General features: G+C 40.6%; 1 protein-coding gene and 1 long non-coding RNA gene across 4 annotated transcripts in view; one reads left to right on the top strand and one right to left on the bottom strand.

Annotated features, from left to right (window-relative positions):
* The window catches only part of PHF2 (PHD finger protein 2), a 122,576-nt gene that overhangs the window by 33,756 nt on the left and 66,129 nt on the right, over positions 1-22,691 (bottom strand). For all 3 annotated transcript variants that reach the window (XM_028718983.2, XM_028718982.2, XM_028718984.2), the window contains exons 3-11: positions 20,281-20,395; positions 18,656-18,816; positions 12,137-12,278; positions 10,351-10,537; positions 7,750-7,912; positions 6,085-6,172; positions 4,965-5,071; positions 2,960-3,051; positions 1,577-1,666 (exon numbers count right to left, since the gene is read on the bottom strand). In XM_028718983.2, the coding sequence (XP_028574816.2) occupies positions 1,577-1,666; positions 2,960-3,051; positions 4,965-5,071; positions 6,085-6,172; positions 7,750-7,912; positions 10,351-10,537; positions 12,137-12,278; positions 18,656-18,816; positions 20,281-20,395 (1,145 nt within the window). The remainder of the gene's footprint in view (positions 1-1,576; positions 1,667-2,959; positions 3,052-4,964; positions 5,072-6,084; positions 6,173-7,749; positions 7,913-10,350; positions 10,538-12,136; positions 12,279-18,655; positions 18,817-20,280; positions 20,396-22,691) is intronic.
* On the top strand, positions 2,993-4,264 carry LOC114591671 (uncharacterized). The gene is made up of 3 exons (XR_003705316.2): positions 2,993-3,089; positions 3,397-3,475; positions 4,194-4,264. It is a non-coding gene; the product is annotated as an uncharacterized LOC114591671 (long non-coding RNA).

Consider the following 22,691-nt stretch of genomic DNA (forward strand, 5'->3'; position numbering starts at 1 on the left):
CATGAGATTGGGTGAACTATGGTAAATTCCTTTGAAACGAGCCAGGATATGAAGCTATGGTTTCCAAGCTGGCTTAATATCCTAACTTGTTCTGAAGCCATTAACCATTCCCTCATTTCTTATTTCTTTTTTAAGACCTCTAACCAGTTGCTTTATTTATCCATTTCAGAATAACAGAGTGAGGCACTAGAAAGACATGCAGCTTCAATTTGTCCATTGAACAGCAAGTCATTTCCATTTGGGTGGATTTCTTGTGTCTGCCATATTAATGTACGGAATTGGCTTCCCATGTGAATCAGTCAGATCCTAAACCAGTTTCCTAAACCAAATAGTCAATACTTGCCTGGAGGTTCACTGAAGTATTAGATACTTTTGATAGGGCCTTCTCAGTGATGACTGTCTTTCTATGGAATTACCTCCCAACTAAGATCAGATTCTCCCCCGCCGTTGGTAACATTTAAAGGTCATTTTAAGACGTGCTTATTTTGTCACACATTTTTAAAAAATATTTTATTTAAACAATTAAGCTTTAGCAGAATTAAAACATATACATATAAAAGATCACATACAGATTGATACAATAAAACCATCACAGCACCTTCCCTTTCCTCACGGTTTTTGGCTGCCACCATAACATGCCAAACCAAGTCCAATCTCAGTATATGTATCGTCATTTTAAGATGTGCTTCAGATATAGGCCAAATCTGTACCATACATTCAAAGGACACTTATATACAGTGGTACCCTTGTTTAAGAACAGCTTAGTTTATGAACAACTTGGATTAAGAACGCTGCAAACCCGGAAGTAGATGTTTTGGTTTGTGAACTTAGCCTTGGAAGCAGAACATGTTTCACTTCCTGTTGAGTGTGTTCCATTTGTAAACTGAGTCCCCCGCTGTTACGGGAAAGTGCACCTTGGTTTAAGAATGCTGTGGTTTAAGAATGGACTTCTGGAACGGATTGAGTTCATAAACCAAGGTACCACTGTACAGCTTTAACAGTCATGGTTTCTGCCAAAGAAACCTGGGAACTGTGGTTTGTTAAGGGTGTGAGTTGTTCAGAGATGGTTATTCCCCTCACAGAGAACTATAATTTCCAGAGTTCCCTAGGGAGAGGGACTGACGGTTAAAACCTCTGAAAATGGTAGCTCTATGAGGGATCTCCTAACAACTCTCGGCTCCCTTAACCAAATTATAGTTCTCAGGATTCCTTGAGGGAAGCCAGGATTGCTTAAAGTGGTATGATGTAAAAGAACATGGAGAGACTTTTTTAAAGGCCTCATGTGTGCATTAGATTCAGCAAGCTGTATTTACCTGGCTATTATACTTTTGAGGCTCAACATTTTGAATAAAGTTTAAGCTTCCTTTTTAGGAAGGAGGGGTGTGGTCTAAAATGCACAAGACCTTCAAATTTAAACCTTTGGCTGTTGTATCTTCCATGAAGATTGTTGACCATACACAGGGAAATGTAGGATACAAATTAATATTAGTAAACTACCCTTTAGAAACACAGAAATCAGTTTGCTGACATTTTATACAGAAATGCAAGAAGTGTATATTCAAGAAAGAATACCAACCTCACTTAATCTTATTTCTTTGGCAAGATCCTTAATAAGTTGTGCGGGTTTAAAATGTTCTGGGAGTTCATCTTCATGGTCTATTAATGCCTAGAGCAGAATAAAGCCAAATAAAAAGGCTCAAATGTGCATCAAGAGAGCTTATAATTTCGCATTGTTAAAATTATGCAAGGCTAACATCAGTGCTTTTTCCCCCCTGGTGGGACGCAAGGGTACACATACCCCTAAACATTTTGTGAATCTTTGTACTTTTGTCCATTTACTGTATTTATTTTTCCCGATTTGAACTATAAAATTGTGATTTTCTTGAGTCAAAATGAGAGTACCCCTAAACATTTTTTAAGGGGGGGGGGAGCACTGGCTAATGTTATTGAGCACTTCAGTTCAAAGCTCAGGCTGGATCCAAAGGTACCCATATTTTAATTATTATTATTTTTTTAAAAAAAGTTAATATACTATATATGGAATACTTCATGAATCTGCACGTCATGCTTGAGCAGGGAGACCCTCTTTGTGTGTGTTGAAGGGCTTCTTCCATGAATGGGAAGAGGTTCGGCCCAATGGACGCTTCCCCATCCCTTCCCCTACAGCCCTTGTCCCATCTCCCATGTTGTCCTGGAGGATCTCCAACCCTTCATTCACAGAACCCCAGTTGCAGAACTCTGGATCCAACCCCCATTCCTTCATTCTTATCTAGGGCAGTGTGCAATTTATCCTAATCTAGAGATGAGATATCATCGAGGCAACACTTTGGTATGAAATCACCTCCCGAAATCTTCCCAAGGAAGCACATTAGGTTTCTGTCTTCTGGTGCTGTTTGCTAATCCTCCTCTGGCTTCCCTGTATTCTCACAGCAGCTCTCTTTACCTTCCTGTGCTGTGTCCATGCACAGACAGGACATACGGGTGTCTTTCCTACATTTCCTTAGGCATGCAGGGATACTCTGCTTCTCCCCTTGGCGCAATCCATAGACCAGCCCCTCTCTCTCAGCCTAACCTACCTCCCAGCCTTGTTGTGAGGATAAACTGGAGGGAGGAGAACCAAGTATATATATTTATATAATAAATATATAAATGATACAGACAGTCCTCGTTTTCTGCTTCTTTTCTCTGCTACACATAAACAATAGCTGAACACATCAAGCAGGATTTTAGTTGCTCACATATCTCTTTGAATAAAGCTTAATGAGCTTGCTTAATAGTGCAGGATGCAAAACGTTTTGTTTCATTGAAAGCCTTGAATATGAAACCATTCATTCTATTGGATTTCTCAGGCTATTGTTTTGGATTTCTCAGATTATTGCCTCTGTTATCTGCAGACTTCTCTCTCCCTGTTGCCCCATCCTTTCCCTTTTTTTTTCTTTTTGCAGCCACGTAAACCCACCTGCTTTTTAGTCCATGACCGGAAAGCGCCATTGAGGATCTTTGCTCCCTGGACTAAATGAGAAGGAGGCTGCTTCCCAGCTTTGTGCAATCCTAGGCAAAGCAGAGAACACAACGGCCATTCAATAAAGGTGATCAATTTCTGTTCACACACATTTTCAAAATGAAAAAGGTACATTCTTTGTTTTATAAAGGGGCAATCTAAAAGCAAGTGGACAGTCTGAAAAGCATGCTGTAAGTAAGAATTTGTATGGTCATAAAATCAACAGTTTCCAACTTTAGAATCTGAAATTTCAGAACAGGTGAATTTTCAACTTGAAATCTGCTCGTTTATTTTGAGATTTGGCAATGGATTTCAAACGTGGTGTCAAATTAAAATTAGTAGATATCTTTGTCCACAAAAAATGGATTTATGTGTTCATAATATTACAATTCCAGATACATAGGGCTGTATCCGGCATGGGATAAATAGAAGCACTGCTACCTGCAACTGTGGAAGCAGAGCAAAACAATAATGGTTAGTAGTCATCAATAACCCTGTCTTCCATGAATTTGTCTAATCCTTTTTTAAAGCTATCGCTGCCTCCTGTGGGAGCAAGTTCTGTAATTTAACTGTGTGTTGCATGGTGAAGTACATTCTTTTCTCTGTCCAGTGGTGGTAATACAAGTCTACCTCATGTTTACACCGTGTTCTGAAAAAGTTCAAAGCAGTATACACAAAGTTCCAATATCAGAGTAGTTAGGAATTAGTCAGCATTTGACTTTATACAGTAGATGGCTGACCTGTGGCATGTTTATTTTAAGTGTAACATGCCTTAATTGGATATCAGATTTTGCTACATTGTCAGGGCTAAGACACATAGTACTTTTCCACAAGTACACTACAAAAGAAAATAGCACTTTACAAAGATTACAGGGCATGGATGTATTGTGTTCAACGTCTCTGCGCAGTATTTGGCACCGTTTAACCAACCTGAGCTCTTGTATTCTTCTGTAATAAGGATATCAATTTTACTGTGGTATTTCAATGAAACAATTAGACGCCAGAATAGCGTGAACAATGAATTTGTAAGATCCTGGGACAGGGCACAGGTAAAGCAATTGGAATCTAAGAAATTCTCTGAGGAAATTATTAGACAGAAACACTGTCATTGACTAGTCCCCTCTATGTTGATACAGCAGCTGAGTTAGCACATTAGACTTTCAGTAACGGTTTTCTTTTCTACCCTGGAAAGGTGTGATCAAAAGAAAGGTTGAGGGGGTCAAGTCCAGGAGAGTGTGATCAAGACAAAAGCTAGCTCCAAGAAGGTCAGTATGTAACAATGCTATGACAGTAGCATTAAAATGAAGGACAAGCAGGTTACCGCCAGGTAAGTAAATAACCTCTAGGAGAATGCAACCAAAAGGAGGCTAAAGAAAGTGACTTGGGAAGATAAATTTCCAGGAGAATGTGTAGTGTGTAGGGTCAGGAGGATGACGAAGGTCACATAGGGAAGATATCGAGAAGATTGGTCACCTCAAGGAGGATACGATCAAAAGGAAACACTTCCAGCAGAGTGGTATCTAAAGGCTTTGTTCTGAATGTAATAGACAATTAATTTAAATTACAGGATTTGCCAGCCGGAATGTATTTCTAGAGTACTGCACATTCAGTTTTTACAAGGAAGACCACTTTTGACTCAGAGCATCTTTGTTGTGAAATGTGGTTGTTAGCATTTTGGTGGATAATTGACTCCACAAGAGTCCCCTGTAGAGTTGTAAACTTGGATTACAAATTAAAATCCTTCATAAAAATCAAATTTGTTTTGGTGCCATCAGTATCAAATGCATGTTGCTGTTTTTAAAAAGTTACTTTATTGAAATCTATCTGACCAACTCATTATTGAAAATCTTTTTTCCAAAACCCATAGCAAGTTGATTCTTTTTTAAAAAGCTAGATCATTTTTGTTTATACTTAGCATGGCAAACAATGGAAAGCAAGAAAGACACTAAATGCTTTTATTTACCTTTAAATGACTCTAGCAGGTGTCTTCCTGTGTACCAACATGCCGTTTCAAAGTTAGGAAACTGGGTTAAGCTGACAATTTTTAATCGTCTTTCAACTTCATATGCTCTATGATGCATAGTAAAAAAAAAGTGTTTCAGTTGAACAGTTTACAGGAAGCTTTCTAAACCAAAAAGAAAAGTATCTCCTAGCATTGACCATAACACAACTGTTGTATGGCTGTGTTTTACAGGTGCTTCATATCATCCAAGCTGTCATAAATCCTCAGCTGCTGTGAAAATGACCAGCGTAACGTGAAACAGAAGAGCTTTTTACATAGCATTTGCTGAATTAACTATCCCAAAATCCCACACTGTTCCTTGGAAAACAATTGACAAACTGCACAAATATACAGCCAAAAGTGTACACAATGTCACATTTTTAACATTGGTGCAATTTATGAATTTACATGCTTACTTTTTGCTCTTCATACAAATACATCCCAGGGTGATTCACAGTAGGAATTTACATAATTAATATACCAGCAAAAACATATTAAAACAAAAGCATGCATAGTTAGAACTAAGTCCTATATAGTTCAATGGGACTTATTCTCAGGTAATTGTATAGGACTGCATTCTAAAATACCCATTCTTTGTATGCCTAATTACAGTTAATTACGCCGATGACTACTATAAACAATAATTTTGAATAGATTTAAGACATTTATGGAACAGAGTCTAGGACAATGGAAGTGGGCAGTTTCATGAATCTCATAAGCAGTGCCATTTTTCTAGAAAAAGAGGTGCCAGAACTCACCATGAACGCCTCCCTTGTAATCTTATAATGGCAATAGCGCCCACCTGAGAGGTACCAGAACTGAGTTCTGATGAGTTCCGGCTGAAAAAAGCCCTGCTTATGAGGTTTATTGATTTTTTAAAAGACATAGTTATGCTTACCAATATGCAAGTGTGCTTTATAATCATAACAACAACTGTGGGAATTAATGGGAATTAATGTTTGTTTATTTTCTATTATTTTAATCGGGAAAGAAAATATTTTCTAACTAGCTAGTTGCAGACCCAACAAAATGCACATCTCATTAGAATATTATCAAACTGAGATAAATATGAACATCTTACCTCATCTGCATCTCTACACTTAGGCTATGTAGAAAATGTCCTGCAAAGGCTAAGCAGTCAACAGGAGTTAAAGTTGCATAAATCCACCCTGGAAAAGACAGAAGGGGGAACATTTCAGCTTTAAAAAAGCAGAAGTATAATCACTAGCTTCTTAAATGTTTATAGTCTGCTGCTCATTCAAATTTCTTTTCTCATATATACAGTGGTACCTTGGTTCCCAAACGCCTTGGTTCTCAAATGCCGAAAACCCGAAAGTAAGTGTTGCGGTTTTCGAACGTTTTTCGGAAGCTGAATGTCCAATGCTGCTGTCGGCTATTGTTTCCGGGGCATTTGCATCAATCAGTAGCTACACCTTGGTTTCCGAACATTTTGGAAGTCAAAAGGACTTCTGGAACGGATTAAGTTTGGCACTTTTGTTTTCGCTATTTATTTTGCATTTTTGTTTTTGAGTCTCTATTGGTTAATTTGTTTCTGTGACTGTGTGAAACCCAGTTCAGCTACTGATTGATTTATTGATTGTGTGACAGTGGAAATGGATAAAAGCCCCCCATCCAAACAATGACTATCATCAGTGCAGGTAAGAAAAAATAATAATTTTAGTTTTTATACTCTACAATATGGTCTTATTTAGTTTATAGTACAGTACATTGATTATTGCTTTCATTTCATGGATCAATGGTCTTGTTAGTAATATTCATGTTAAATTGCTGTTTGAGGCGTTGTTTTTAAAAGTCTGGAACGGATTAATTCATTTTGCATTACTTTCTATGGGAAACGCGTGCCTTGTTTTGAAACAGACATCCGGAATGGATTAAGTTTAAGAACCAAGGTACCACTGTAGTTTAAAGTCCTTTCTCTTGGAGAGTCACCAAAACCTCAAGGGGGCTTCCAGTACTGACATTCCACTTGCAGAACAGGTTTAGCTCCTGGAGAGGTGATTTTCTTCCTCCATCCTGCTGTAGTCCCCCCCCCCCTGCACCTCTACAAATTTTACACCGTGGTTCTCCAGCCCAGTAATGTGTACAAAAAGTGCACACAACTAAGGGAAAGTCTCCATAAAAATATTCCTGTAAGTGAAAATAATATACTAAAATGCACTACATCAGGGGAACTGTGGTATGCAAAAAAAGAAGAAGTGTATATTAGGCAGAATTACATACAATTGCATACAATTCAAGAGTGATGTAGCTGCCACTTATTGAGATAGTGCAGAAGTAGGACAGGGTGGTGGTGAGTTTGGGGCTGCACTGACATAAATGCCTAACACTGGTATTGGATAGGTGATGGCAAGGCAACTGCACCATCACGCCAGCTACTCCCGAGTTGCTGCAGGACAACCCTGTATAAAATTCCAAACTACTGAGTACAGCCTCATGGGTGGGTGTTGCTTCTCCTAGCCCAGACTGAAGCATTCCCGTCACAAACTCGTTTGGTGTGTGTGTGTGTGTGTGTGTGTGTGTGTTGGTTGCATGGGGCCATTTAACCAACATTTGAAAGCTTACTGGCTTCTCATTCTACAGAATGCGTGTGTAAATGGCAGAACTTTATATCATTTCATGTCTCATATGGGAAACCCAGTAATAATAATAATAATAATAATAATAATAATAATAATAATAATTCCAAAACTCAAACTAACAAATGCATTCAACGCGGCATCCTCACCTGATGGGATAAAAAGTGTTTGTCCTTGTTTAACTGTGCATTTGTAGCATTTATCCACTTGGTCAGCGAAAAACATTTCGCTGTTATTTGCCGCTGACTGCCACCGTTCATAGAGGGAAATGTTTGCAGAGGTTGGCTTGATGAGATAAAATATTTTTTCTCCCTGTAATGGAAAGAAGAGATGTTTTGATTATCATGCTCAAATAATACTATGTAGTATGTCTACAGAAATATCTCTGTTCCACCAACAGCTAAAGAATAGTTTGTGGGCCTTTTCAGTTGTTGAGAACAGGCTCAGGAACTCACTTCCGTTTAATGGTTACAATTTAAGCCCTTCAATGCTAGCCTTTGAGTCACATGCAACACCGTACATTTAAAGAGTTCTCATGCCACTTTAACAGTCCCTGTTAACAGTCTCCCAAGAATCCTGGGAGCTGTAGGTTGTTTATGATCTCCTAATGACACTCTTTACCCTTAACAAACTACAGTTCCCATGATTCTTTGGAGGAAGCCATGACAATTAAAGAGTGTTTTAAACATATGGCGTGGGTGTGAGTTGGCAAATGCTTTCCTGTTTGGACAGGCCTTTGGCATAGCTGTCAACGTTTCCCTTTTTTAAAGGGAAATTCCCTTATTCCGAATAGGATTCCTCACAAGAAAAGGGAAAAGTTGACAGCTATGGCCTTTGGCCTGCTGCCATGAGTCATCTCCTTTGCTCCTTGTGAGGCATCACTGGTTTTAAATGACCACTGTTGGTTGTAGTTGTTGTTTCATATGCTCTGTTTTTAACTGCCCTCCTTGTTATTACTTGTTGTATTTAAACTGACTTTCTCCAATATGCATGGTATACTGTCATTAGCTGCACTGGACATGGAAAGACAAGGCCTAAATTTAACTAACAAAGCAAACAAGTTTATAACATATCCTTCAAATTACAATGGGGTCCTCTGTTGGATGCGGTGACACAACCTTATTTTGCCAATCATCAAAATAAGTTAACAGAAGCAGGTTATTCCTGGCTTTTATTCTGTAAAAACATGCTGTCCATCCTAAGTGTGTGAGTTCAAAATATTGCACAAAAATAGATTGACAGGTTTGTAGAGACAGCGGTATTAAAACCAGAATTGTGTTTATGTGAAAAGTTTGTTAGTTTGTGACTGTTTGTATTTCTGAGGATATAAACATAGAAATCACACGAGGAAATCTTTCCTATAGCGCAAGATGACCGACTCTTTGCCAAGACACAGTGCAGTAATAATATAAAATCCTGGTCCAGTGAGGAAATATGGAACGAGCCTTGTGCTCTGATTCTGGAATCCCTCCAGCCTCGCCTCCAGAGGTGAAAGAACCCATTCCAAGCACCTCTCAGTGGCGCAGCAATAAAAAATGCTAGCACATTTGCAAAGCTAAGCAGGTTCCAGTGTGGTTTCAAGTTGGATGGGGAACCGCATGTTGAGATTCCTGCCTTGCAGGGGGTTAGACTAGATGGATCCCCTTCAACTCTACAATTCTACAATTTAACGGTTCAGTGGGAAAAGGCAAGTTATAAGCACCACCGCACTGACAGAACTATGGTTCAGGGAGCAAATATACATGTACATATTGAAGCTATAAGAACATGACATGGGACCTGCTGGCTCCGACCAAAGGCCCATTAGGCTAACATCCTTTTCTCACAGCGGCCAACCAGGTTACTATGGGAATCCTGCAAACAGGACATGAGTACAAGAGTGCTCTCTGCACTTGTGAGTCCCATAAACTGGTATTCAGAGGCATATAGCCTCTGAGAGTGGAAGCAGAACATAGCCATTGTGGTGGCACATATCCAATGATAGCCTTATATTCCATGAATTTGCCTAATCCTTTTTTAAAGGAATCCAAGCTGATGGCTAACATTGCATCCCACAGGATTAAAATCCATAGTTTAGCAATGCACTATGCTACCACCCTGCTTCTCTCTCAAACTGTATATGTTATATACCTCATACAGAAACGTAACACTGACACAAAATCTACCCCCTTTCTCATCCCCCACAATATCTGTAAAAAAGGACTTTATAATCTGAAAGTGGAGACCATGTATACACGTCTGTAACCCAAGAAAATCTTTAATAAAAACAATTAAAAAGAGAAAGAAAGGTCATGCTTCATGGTCTTATACTAGATGTTTGGGGAAGCATTTGCAAAATGACTGCCCAAACTGCATGTCAAAAACCGCTGCTTGTTTCTGAAAGTCCTTAATACAGTGGTACCTCGGGTTACATATGCTTCAGGTTACATACGCTTCAGGTTACAGACTCCGCTAACACAGAAATATTACCTTGGGTTAAGAACTTTGCTTCAGGATGAGAACAGAAATCGTGGTCTGGCAGTGCGGCGACAGTGGGAGGCCCCATTAGCTAAAGTGGTGCTTCAGGTTAAGAACAGTTTCAGGTTAAGAACGGACCTCCGGAACGAATTAAGTACTTAACCCGAGGTACCCCTGTATGTATTTTTAAGTCAAATACTTACTTTAGCAGCAGAGCTAAAATGGGATATTCAAGAAAAGAGAGGAATTACTATGGAACAGTGCATGATCAAATATGGAATAAAGCATCTTACTTTCAGGACATGGTACCAGGCAGAAGCGCCACCGGAGTCTATGTGAAAATCTGTGTAGCTGTCTTTCACGCAGATCAGGCAGTATTTGGTCACTTTTGGTTTTGCCAGCAAAGCATCATCAGGCCAATAATTTTCCGCCCAAGAAAGTTTCTTCACTATATCAGGAGACTCCACAAAACTGGACATTCTGTTTAAAATATAAAGCAAAAAAGACTGGAATGAGCTTAAAGTCAGCATTAGAGCTTATCTCTGTCAGTCTCCTGTTCCTGGAGAAATTCCAGGATAGTGATTTCAGTTCTCAAAAGTACCAGTTCTCATGTAGCCATCTCTCTCAAACACACAAGAAGGATGAATCAATAACCTTGGAAAACATCAAGTTAGCAGAAGTATAAAAAAAAAACTTTAGAACTTTTTACTGAGGGCGGGAGGAGCATGAGGTAAATGGGCTCGAAGAACTCAATGTCATATGGACTGAGTTTGTTTGGTTTGATTAATCAAATCTGAGAAAGATTATTTTAGGCTAAAAGATTACTTTACCTGGGAGTCACCCCCCTTTTCATCAATGGAGCTCATTTCTGAGTAGACATGCATAGAATTTGACTGTTAGTGGTACTGCTCCATTCTCTCTCTCTCTCAATAAACCCGTTATAACCAATATCGAAACAGATTTGCCAAAATATTTATTACCCCCCAAACATGTAAATGTAAGAGCAAACAGTACTATCAGTTTTTTCTGAATGCTTCCTGAGTATAGAACAGCTTTATTATATATTCTTCTTTTTAAGCACCTCTCGTGTGGGACCTTAAAACTAAAATGTTCCCGTTGTAAACGTACGTATCATTTACACTTCGTGTCAAGGCAGAACTTTGGAGCCTGTTAAAATGCCATGCTCTTTGTCGAGCACTACAATATTTCCTGGCTGATGATTAAATTAGCGGCATGTGAGGATTGTTTCAACGATCCTCAAGAATAAAATGCTTCCCATCGTTATTCTTTCAGCAGATAGAGGAAAAGCTGTAAAAAAATACCTAATGAAAAATACCTATAATCACAGAGCTTTGAAATTGCTTTTGATCCTTTGTGTGGAAGGAAGGGGGTTACATTATTAAAACAATAAATACAGCCTAGAGAGCTATGGATACTACAAAAGAAATGATCTTGCAATTATCCTTCAGCCTTTCTATAATCTGCATTAATTATCACTCCTTTCTCTTGTCCAATAAGATGGAATTCTCTTCTAAAACAACCATTGTTTATTTTATTTTTGCCAGAGTTCATCATTTTCTCTGTTTATAAAGGAGCATTCTCCTGCCCCGTAATAATCTTTTTATGTCTATGTAGATTGCCCAGAAGTCCTACAAGAAGAAAGAGGTTTAAATTACATGGTTCAGCAAATCATATATTCATCAGTCGCCCACAAACATTGCCCACAGAAGAAAAAAAATCAGCAAACTGAAACACAGTTGAATAATGCGTCTGGAAGCAATTTCGTAATCTGTAGAGGAAGGACAAACCATTGATTCAATCATTACATAAGACATAGGTGGATTACTGAGGAATTGTCTTTGTTAATGCTCTAGAAAAAATAATGCTAAATATGCTGGGGAATATTCAGAATCTGTGCAGTAAGGCAGGGATGAGAAAAAGGTGACCCTTCAAATCCTGTTCGACTACATCTGTCATTCCCCCTGACCATTCATTATGCAGGTTGAGGCTGAAGGAAGGTGTGTCCAGCAACACATCTGCCCATCCCAGGAATAAGGCAAGCCTGTCGTTCTATCTTACCTTGTATCTGAAAATTCCAAGTTAATTACATTGAGGACTCTTTTTCTGTTAGTGCTGTAATAGTAATCGACAAATTCCTTTAGCTTCATCTTGCAGTCCTTCTGTTTGGTGACATCGGTGACATCAACACTCCTTTCTGGTCCTGAAAGGGGGAAAAACACCAAGGAAAATGAGAATGTCAAAATGGAGCCAATATGAGTTGTGGGCCAAGGTGGAACTCAAAGAGCATGATGGGTTGTCACCACAGGGCGTGCCTGAGGAGAAAATGGTTCATACCGTCTTTCTGTGAAACTGTGCTGATGCTGATAGATAGATGATAGATAGATAGATAGATAGATAGATAGATAGATAGATAGATAGATGATAGATGATGATAGATAGATAGATAGATGATAGATAGATAGATAGATAGATAGATAGATAGATAGATAGATAGATAGATAGATGATAGATGATGATAGATAGATAGATGATAGATAGATAGATAGATAGATAGATGATAGATAGATAGATAATGATGATAGATATAGATAGATAGATATAGATAGATAGATGATAGATGATAGATAGATAGATAGATAGATAGATAGATAGATAGATAGAGATAGATAGATGATAGATAGATGATAGATAGATGATAGATAGATGATAGATAGATAGATGATGATAGATGATAGATAGATAGATGATGATAGATGATAGATAGATAGATGATAGATAGATAGATAGATAGATAGATAGATAGATAGATAGATATAGATGATAGATAGATGATGATAGATAGATAGATAGATAGATAGATAGATGATAGATAGATAGATAGATAGATGATAGATAGATAGATGATAGATATAGATAGAAAGCTTGTGAGCCACTCCAAGGTTTGTTATTTATTTATTTATTTATTTAAATAAATAAATATCTATAAGCCAAACTTTTGTATGAAAATACAAGGCAATGCACACCATGCAAAAACTACAAAAATAAAAACATCAGTCAAAACCTCCACTGGTTAAAAGAAAACTCACATTTCCAAGGCCTGCCTAAATAACATTGTTTTCAAATGACGTCTCTAAAGGAAGACAAGGATGATTCCTGCTGATCCTTCAGTGGCAGGGCCTGCCACACTAAAGGCTTGGTCCCTAGTAACCTCGGGGGTATGGGGAACCACAATAAGTGCCCTATCAGAAGATCTCAGTGATCAAGATGGAACATCAGGGATCCAACAGTTCTTAAGGTACCTTGAACCCAAGCTGCTTGGTGCTTTGTGAACTAATACACAAGAACCTTAAACCTGACCTGGTAGCAAATTGGCAAACAGTGCAGATCTCAGAAGAGCAATAACATGTTTCCAATAGCCTGCTCCTGTGAGCAGTCTGGCCACAACATTCTGCACTAGCTGCATTTTCCAGATCAGATACAAAGATGCTACATAAAGTGTGTTACAATAATCAAGTCTTGAGGTTATCAGCACATGAACTACTGCGGTCAGGCTATTTCGTGCCAGCTGGAGCAAGTAGAAAGCCCTCCTAGTCATGGAAGTCATTTGGGTGGTCTATTCCAGGCACGGTCAACTCCCAAGAGACTGCAATCTACTCCCAGTATTTAAAAAACTGGCAGTGATCTACCCACTATCATTGCCAAGAGTTGTTGAGCTTTTTTAGGGGATCAATAAGGAGCTTCATACCATGATCCACAACCAACACCCCCACAATCGACCAGTAGATCACGAACCACCTGTTGGACAGGGATGGAACATATAGTACCTCCAGACTGCAGGCCTGTTCTTTTTAGAGATAGTACAACATCGCTTGCATCATGGCCAGTGTTAAAAGGCTGCAAACTGCTCTACAGAAAATGTTCAGAAAGTGATCCTTGGTAAATTTCCTCTAGTCTATTTATTTTTCTTAAAATTCCCAAGTTGAAATTAAAGCCACACCCAAGGATGAAATGCATACAAGCTTTCACCTTTAAAGTGAAAACACAGCTGAGGTATATCAGTGTATCTGCATATACGATCCCTTCCTGCAAAGCACTGCTGCAGGAAAAAAATTAAAATACAAGGCAGCTGTCCCCACTGAGGTATCACAAAGTATTCTCCAAAACTGAAGCTGTCTGGACAAGCCCTGCTTTAGCTCTTCGGTGTTCATTTGCTGGAACCATATGTATTGTCACATCATGGAAGTCCTTTGTAGCACAAGAAGATAGTGTGATGTTGTCAATATTTCCCCTGATGCCTCGGGATAAGGCCTGAACAGGCCTGGAAGTTGCATTGCTTGCTATATTTACCTCATGCTTGTATGATTTAATATGAATCTGTGTATTCAGCATTTATTCAGTGGAAAATAGCAGAATGTAATCATGGCTGGTAAAGTAAGAGAAACATCACACTAACAGGGAGGATCAAAGCCTGAAAATGCCAGGTGGTTATCTTGCATAGATAAGACGAGAGTTTGGCACACACACCGTTGCTTTCATTTTATAGCCAAGGGGATATCTACAGTCAAACTCCCCTTTCTCCAGGAATGACCCATATGCCAGTCGGCCTTGTCGGCACAGTGCAACACTATCTAAGAGGAAGCCAAGGAGTTTGTGAAAGGAACACACTTCTACACAGCTACACACCCTGACACCCGTATGCAGAACTGGGAGGGAAGAACCTGTAGCCAACAGAGATTCTTCCGAATGGTGACCTTAAGTCTGAAGCGATGAAAGCAGTAGGATCTTGCTTGATAGATTAATAGCCAAGCATAAGGCTAGGTTAGGCACTGTGCGCTGTTTCATGCCTTGTGCTTTATAGAAACCAGGTGCAGGAATTAGACTTCCTGCAGGCTAGCTTTGCCTGGCATCCCATGAGCTATGATTGGGCACAACTGGTGGGCTGGAGTATGTAGATTTACCCCACTGCCTAGCCTTTGGACTAGTAGAATTCATGCCAAACTCTCTCTCCCTCAGATTCCCTAAAACTAGACCAAATCACTGCTCAAAGACTGATCCGCCAAAGACTGGATGACATCGACTTACAGCGAAATTATACGCTGGGGGGAGGTGTTTGTTCGCCCCAGAACATTGGTATCATATTAACTTACTGCGTTCCATCATACCTCTCCTCCCTTTCGACTGTTGCCCATAGACTGGCCTTCACCAAAGCGAGGTTTAACGTTTTTCCCTCCAATGTCCTGAGACATAGATTCTCAAAGGGCCAAGCCTCTGCCATGTGCGAATGTGATAAGGAGACGCCGGAGTCGCTCCAGCACATTATGTTCACTTGCCCCTTGTTCAATGTGCCACGGGCAAATTTGTTGGGATCAATCATACAGAAACTAGAGAGTACCCCACCAAAATTCCACCTTGCCCAAATCTTGCAGGATAAGGATACCCACACGACCCTGAAAGTGGCTAGGTTCCTGGTCGCTGTCCTTACCCAAAAGCGACACCAAGGAGCACTCCAAGCTAATTAAGGCGTAGTATGCCATTCCATCTTATAGCATTTTATTGTTATAGTGGTGTTTTAGCGGCTGTTTTTCCCCCACGTGCACAAGCTGTTATTTATGTGTTGTTTTTACTTGTATGGGCCTATGGCCGTAATAAAATTTTATGTATGTACCCCACTGGTCTTTATGTTTCTTGCTGTACTAACCTGTATGCATATCTGCAAATGGTAATCCAATCTGGCTAATTAGGCTGTGTTTAGGCTTATTGCACAATTTATGCTTGGATATGCTTTATGCAGTCCAGTCCTGTGCTTTATGCTCAGAAACAGGCTAGCCATGTGCATTGTATGCTGATTTGTACTGTACAGGAATAAAGTGAGGAGCCTTCCTCCCCAAAGTGTGCTTGTCACCTCTGAATCACAAAGAGCAGCTGCCCTTGGGCAGAACACCATACTATCTCTAGGCCAACTGATTGAGAAAAGGCTTCAATCTAGGATATTACTGATCATTCAGGAAGGAATGGCATTATTTGTCTCTTTTACTTGTTTTCCCACCAGCGTTTTAGTTATACACTTGGATTTTCAAATGTAATTTTTTTTCTTTTTTAAAATGCCTTGTTTGATTCATACAACCTTTTACATCACATCTTCTGCTTTCAAAGTATTCAAAACAATGTATAAATAAGCAGGGGATGGAGACACATAAAACTGTAAGAAGTCATTATCCAACAGATTCTAGTACTGTCTTTTGAAAATAAATCTGTTCAGTTCTTTACAGTCAAATGTGGCCAATAAAAGCCACTTCAGTTCAACGTGGGACTATGTGGGACAATCAGGATGTGCAAAAACACCATCTGCACAGAAGAAGGTGAACTTGGGATGGATGGCTAAGTTTGCCATGGGAAAACCAGGATTCACGTGCAGAACTTTACCCAGGAGCATCCTGTCTGCCATTTGTATTTCATAAATTACTCCCCCCCATTTGCTATCCTTGACCATATCAGCTTGTTCTTCTAACAGCTGCATGTCCAGGGATTGGTCAGCAGCTGCAGCTTCTCTCAGCACTGTGATAGGAAGAAGCAGTGGCGTAGCGTGGGTTGTCAGCACCCGGGGCAAGGCAAGTAATTTGCGCCCCCTAACCCGTGGATTTGCGCCCCCTAACCCATGGATTTGCGCCCCCTAACCTGTGGATTTGCCCTAACCCCAGATGTTGCGCCCGGTGCGGCCGGCCCCCCCTGCACCCCCCATGCTACGCCACTGGGAAGAAGGTCTCCTGGCAACACACAGCTTTTAAATGCAGGGCACCTCTCTTTGGGGTTGGAAATGGGTCCAAAACAGTCATGGGAAGCCTGTTGCCCCCAGTTGTTGTGGACTCTCATCAGCCCCAACTGGACCAGCCAATGGTCCTGTATGTGGGAACTGTAGTCCAGCTACATCTGGAAGACCACAGGTAAGCAACGCTCTCATGGTCTAGGTGATCTAAAAGAATAGTGAAAAAACTAGATGCAAATAAAAGGTGTAGATGAGAAGAGACAAATGGGTATAGCTGGTCCTCATAAAGGGATATCAAGGCAGCAGCAGACCTGGGATATTAGCTCTGTCCAAGGCATGATGGAGAACAGCAACAACCGGGAAAAGGTGGACACTACATTTTACAAGGACAGGATGAAACATCATGGACAGAATAATTGTCACACACAGGAAGAACAAGGATATAGTTTGAGTGCCTCACCTGTAGTTTCATAAATCATTTAATGTGTCAACATGAATAGAAGTTATTAATATTGCAGTTGTTGTATATGGGATTATTATTTTGACTGGAATGTTATTGAAATTAATCAGATTTTGGAACGCAGAAATAAAGAATATCCTCAAACCATCAATTCTAGCATGCAGGGGCCACCTAAATTATATAATTTGGTATTTGAACAATTGGCATTAGTAACTGTATTATAATTTGGCATTGTTATAATGAAGCTATTATTGGACTGTAATCAAAAACTAATAAAAATTATTATATTTTTAAAAAGGCAGCAGCATATCTGTTTGTTGAAATGCAGGTCTGTTTGGATCACAATTTTTTAGAGAAAAAGTGTGAAGAAAATTCAACCCTTATTACACTCACTGCACACCTCCCAATAATCCTTCTTTCCCAGGCGCACTTTAGATATTGGACGTCAGTTGCAGTGGAAGGGAATGACAGCAAGGGAGAAGCTCTGAATAGGGGAAGATATTAGCAATCACGCTGGTCCACAAAGCAAAGATGGAAGTTGCTTCACTCCTCTCCCAGTCTTGCTGCTGCTGTGCGACCAGGAGCTAAGTCGCGTGAACCTGGGCTCATGGTTTGTTTCTTTCAGACTAATCATGAGCAGCAAGCCTTGGCTACAGCTTGCTGTGTGCTTGGAGCCACACAAACCACAAGCCTATCTTCACACACTAAGCCAAACCATGGTTGGGCCCAAAGCACAGCAGAAGGACCAATGGGGGTGGTGTAAAATGGCCACCATTCTTGCCCTGTGAACCAGCACACTTAGTTATTTATGCTAACCCATAGTTTGACAGTGTTCTGTGCAAGCACCTTTACCTTTGCACCCTTCTCTTGATATAAGAATGGGCCAAATCCAAGTTAAGAGGGCAGCCATTAAGGACGGTCATTTGGGCCTGAAAGAGAAGACTGGGCAGCAAATGAGGCATGGGGAAAACAGCAGCTGCAGGGAGTAGGGGGAAACAGTGAAGTTTGACTGAAGTTTTGGCTGAAGACTGATTAATGTGATCATATGGCTGGGAGGCAGAAAGGGCTATAGCTCACAGGGACAGCACCCAGGTTCAATCCATGGCACCTCCTGGGATAGCTTCCTGCCTGAAGCTCTGGAAAGCCACTGCCAACACTGGGCTAGATGGACCAACACTCTGACTCAGTATAAGGCAACTTCCTATGTTCCTGTGTTCAGAAGTCTGGCCATCCAAGTCACTAGTGGTTTGTGAGGATGTTTACATGTTTTCCCAGTCTGGAGAACTACCTGAAAGAGCCTCCCCTCAAAGGGCTCTCCGTGAAGTAGGTTCTGAACTCAAAAACAAATACGTACCAACATAGTTTTCAACATCACTAACATAAAACGTCGGTGCAGGTACAGATAAGCCCAAGCCGTCCTTCTTTGGGATGAGGATAGGCTCTGTGAATCCATTTTCTTCCAAATATTCAACTGTTAGTTGGCTTCCAGTCAGTTTTATTACCACGTCTTCAGCACTAAAAATTCGAAACAGAAGAAAGAATAATTCCAATATTAAAAGACTTTCACACCCAGTCCGTATTTTCTTTTCCTTTATTACTGATGAAGCAGGCTTCAGATCAACCTATGGCTCTCCTTATTAAGACACCACTGGTCTCTAAGTCTTGAGTAATTCAATCAAGCAGCCAGACAAATATGAAAACTTTAAAAGAATGGTTTGTATTTCTGTTATGAGCACATCTAGTGATGCCACCAAAGTTTGTTTTTAACTGTGGCATGAGATACAGGTTTCTCCCACTTGTAACATTGCTTAGCTGCATAATGATCAGTCCTCATTTCCCCGAGAAGCTCTTCTCCGATTCAGAATGCAAACTAAGCTTTGGAGCATGTGCGAGGCAGCAAAGGGTCCTGGGATGTGTAGTTTTTTCAGAGTGCCTGGTGCTTTGGAAATTGCATGTGCCAGGGTCCCTTGTGTCTAGGTTGCTGTTATTAGTATGCTTACTGGCTGAACATAGTCTTTGTCATCTGTGGTTCTGAAAAGCATCTGGGGGAAATGAGATATCTTAAAACATTGGGATACGGGTCTTAACAGCAGACAAGATATTTAGTATTCATGTATTTTCTGGTGCATATATAAAATGATATTTTTTGGGAAGGGTAGAGTAACAAATGATATTTGATTGCAAACATAACAGATCCTTGAATCTACAAAGAACCAAAAAGTTTTTAGGATAATGCATGGCTGCCCTCTTCTGTGCTTCTTTTGAACTACATCTCATTTTCGGGACACCAGTGCATTTCAAGTGGCAGCCAATGAAGATGCAAACAAAAGTTTAAGAAACAGATGAGCAAGACCACCATGTTGGTGAAAGCAAATCCTCCACATTGGTCTCCCAGAGGCAGGGATTTTTTAAAAATAGTTTCTTTTTACTTCAATTTTGAAGCGGAAGTTTGGGCTTGGACATCACTGGATAATCATAGTTAGTATGGTATTAAGTGGAGACACCATAATAGTCCCATTGATGATAGGATAAAAAAAATCTTAATAATAAGACAAACTGCAATTTTAATTCTGCTTGAAGCTTATTGCCAAATTACAGTAGTCTCTAGTATGGAAGCAACCCATGTTTTACACATTTTGTTCTGCCCACAGCCTATACTGCTTCCACTAATTGCTGTGGATCAATTCCAGATATTATGAAGCATGGTGGATACAAATCAGGCAAACGTTGCAGATTTCACAGTCTTGAATTCTTCAACAAGTAGGGTGAAAATTTGGGTGAAGGGCTTGTAGATTTCAATGTGTCTCTGCAAGATATCATGCAGAGAGCAATTAGCTCAAGGTCTCTTGGATTATTGCCCACATAAATCTACAGAGGAAAACATGTTGGAGGGAAAAGAATCACCTTCTAAGCACTTTTTTTTTCCAGAGTATGGTCTGCTGATAATAGCCCAAACATTGGCACCATTTAACAACTTACCTGGGGAATGTTCGACTTCGAAGTTCCTTGATGAATACCTGACTCCCATTCTGAACAGGTTTGACTTCTGTAGTTTGACCAGTGTCATGTTTGTGCCAATTTCTTTTCTTTTTCACTGCAAGAGACAGACATTGACAGGATTATGTATAGCTGAGGAGGGAGAAAATAATCAATTTGTCATTGACTTCAGACAAACAACGTGACAATAATCTCTTTGAAGACACAACAGTGACTTTGACATAAGGGGGCAAGAGACTGTGCTTTATTCCAAGGAGAAATCTAACAATTGTTTTCTCATTTGCCTCCAGACATTAACACTCAGGGCTATATGTTGAACTCTGTTCATTTGGTAACGGGAAGCAGAAGAAAATACAAAGATGACCACAGAGCTATAGCTTCCATGCGTAATCTCCAGACAGAATTCAGACCTGGACTGTACCATCTTAGGATATGGGGACTGGGTGGGGGTTGCAAGTTTAAATACAGTGGTACCTTGGGTTAAGTACTTAATTCATTCCGGAGGTCCGTTCTTAACCTGAAACTGTTCTTAACCTGAGGTACCACTTTAGCAAATGGGGCCTCCTGCTGCCGCTGCACCACCGGAGCACGATTTCTGTTCTCATCCTGAAGCAAAGTTCTTAACCCGAGGTACTATTTCTGGGTTAGTGGAGTCTGTAACCTGAAGCGTATGTAACCTGAAGTGTCTGTAACCCAAGGTACCACTGTACATCAAAACCCCTTGTCCATGGACAGTAGAATTCAGGAACACAGTTTTCTCACTTTGAGTTCTCTATAGATTCAATGACTGACTCCTGCGATGGTGAGCGTCCCAGATCAAATGCTTGAGAACAGGATTGGGTCAAGCACATTCCTCCTTAAAGCATGCTACAAGTAAAGGAAGCAGGGCCATGCTTGTTCCAGTCCTGGGAGCCACACATAGTACCTTCCCCTGCTCCAAGGCTTCCTAGAATTTATTCTTCCTGCGGCCTTTTCTGTGACCAGGGCATAGAACCATAGTTGGAAGTGGCCACAAGGGTTATACAGTCCAACCCCCTGCAATGCAGAAATCTTTTGCCCACAACCCTGAGATTAAGAGTCTCGTGCTCTACCGACTAAGCTATCCAGGACACTCCTCACAGCTTACCTTGCCACAAGGGATTGGGACAAGGGCAGGAATGGCCCTGGGCACCTTCAGTCCCTAGCAGAGCATCTTTTCATGGAGACTGGTATGAAAATAATTCTCCACTTGTGATTTCCACTGAAGGGAAGGCCCTCAGAGGGTTTGCCATAGTGGGGATTACACTCTGCCAAACAAAGATGAGTGATTTCCCTATCTAGGTTTCAGAGGGAGCTTAGAAGGTAAGACAATGGAGGGAGAGACAAAGGTTTGGCCCCTTTCAGGGCAAGCTATTTATCTAAGGCTTTTAAAAAGAGCTTTCTGATAGTATTATTTTGCTTCTTTAATAACTTGTATCCCACTCCCTTTCAAAAAAACAAACCCAAATTACAATAAGATATACATGCAGCAAAACCAAATCCACAAAATATAGCCATCAACCAAGAAAACATACTAACCCCGAACCGCGCCCCCCCAATAAAAAACCAACAGAAACAGTGAATTATTTTTAAAAAAAGTGTGAAGACACAGAGAAAGGGAAGCAGCTGTAATGTATTCATAATGAGAGGATACATGTTTTCAACTGGAGGCTGTCCTAAACAAACAGCCTTTGGCCAAACTCCTAAAACCATAGCAGGGCTTGGCAAATCTCAACTGGAAAAGCAATTCAGTTCCAGAAGGACTCTATTGCATGATCTCTCTGCGTACATAGGCAGTCTGTTATAGAACCGTCTTCACCAACACGGAGCCCTCCAGATGTCCTTCGACTCTAACTCCTATACCAAAGCCAGCACATCTAGAGGGCACCAGACCAGCAAAGGCTGCTATAGGACATCACTATTCACTGAGGTCCCTGCTCTGCTGAATGGCTGGGGCAGCATCTTTGTACCCAACCCCCTGGAAAAAAGGAAGAGAAAATGCAGGGTGCAAAATTGGTGTGCCGGGTGAAGGAGTGGAGAAGGTGGGTTAGTGAAAAGTCTCTCCTCTGCCTCCCAATGGTCTCATTGCTCCTCAGCTCAGCAACCCACCCGCCTTCCAGGGACGCAGGATGGGTTGCACGATGCACAAGTTAAAGGGGCTGCGTAGGGTTTTGTAACCTGCTGATCTAGATTGGCAGAACAGCTGGTGAGGTTTTCTTCACCCAGGCTACGCTTGGCTGAGGGAGAGGCCCCTTGGACCCACACAGCACCTGCCAACCTACACTCTCAAGACATCCGTCCTTCAGTCAAGCAAGACCTAAGGTGGTAGGTGTAGCGTGGGTTCAAAGCGGACAATACTGAAAGCAGCAACAAGT

Source organism: Podarcis muralis, chromosome 2 (genome assembly GCF_964188315.1).
Source record: "Podarcis muralis chromosome 2, rPodMur119.hap1.1, whole genome shotgun sequence".
NCBI lineage: Eukaryota > Metazoa > Chordata > Lepidosauria > Squamata > Lacertidae > Podarcis > Podarcis muralis.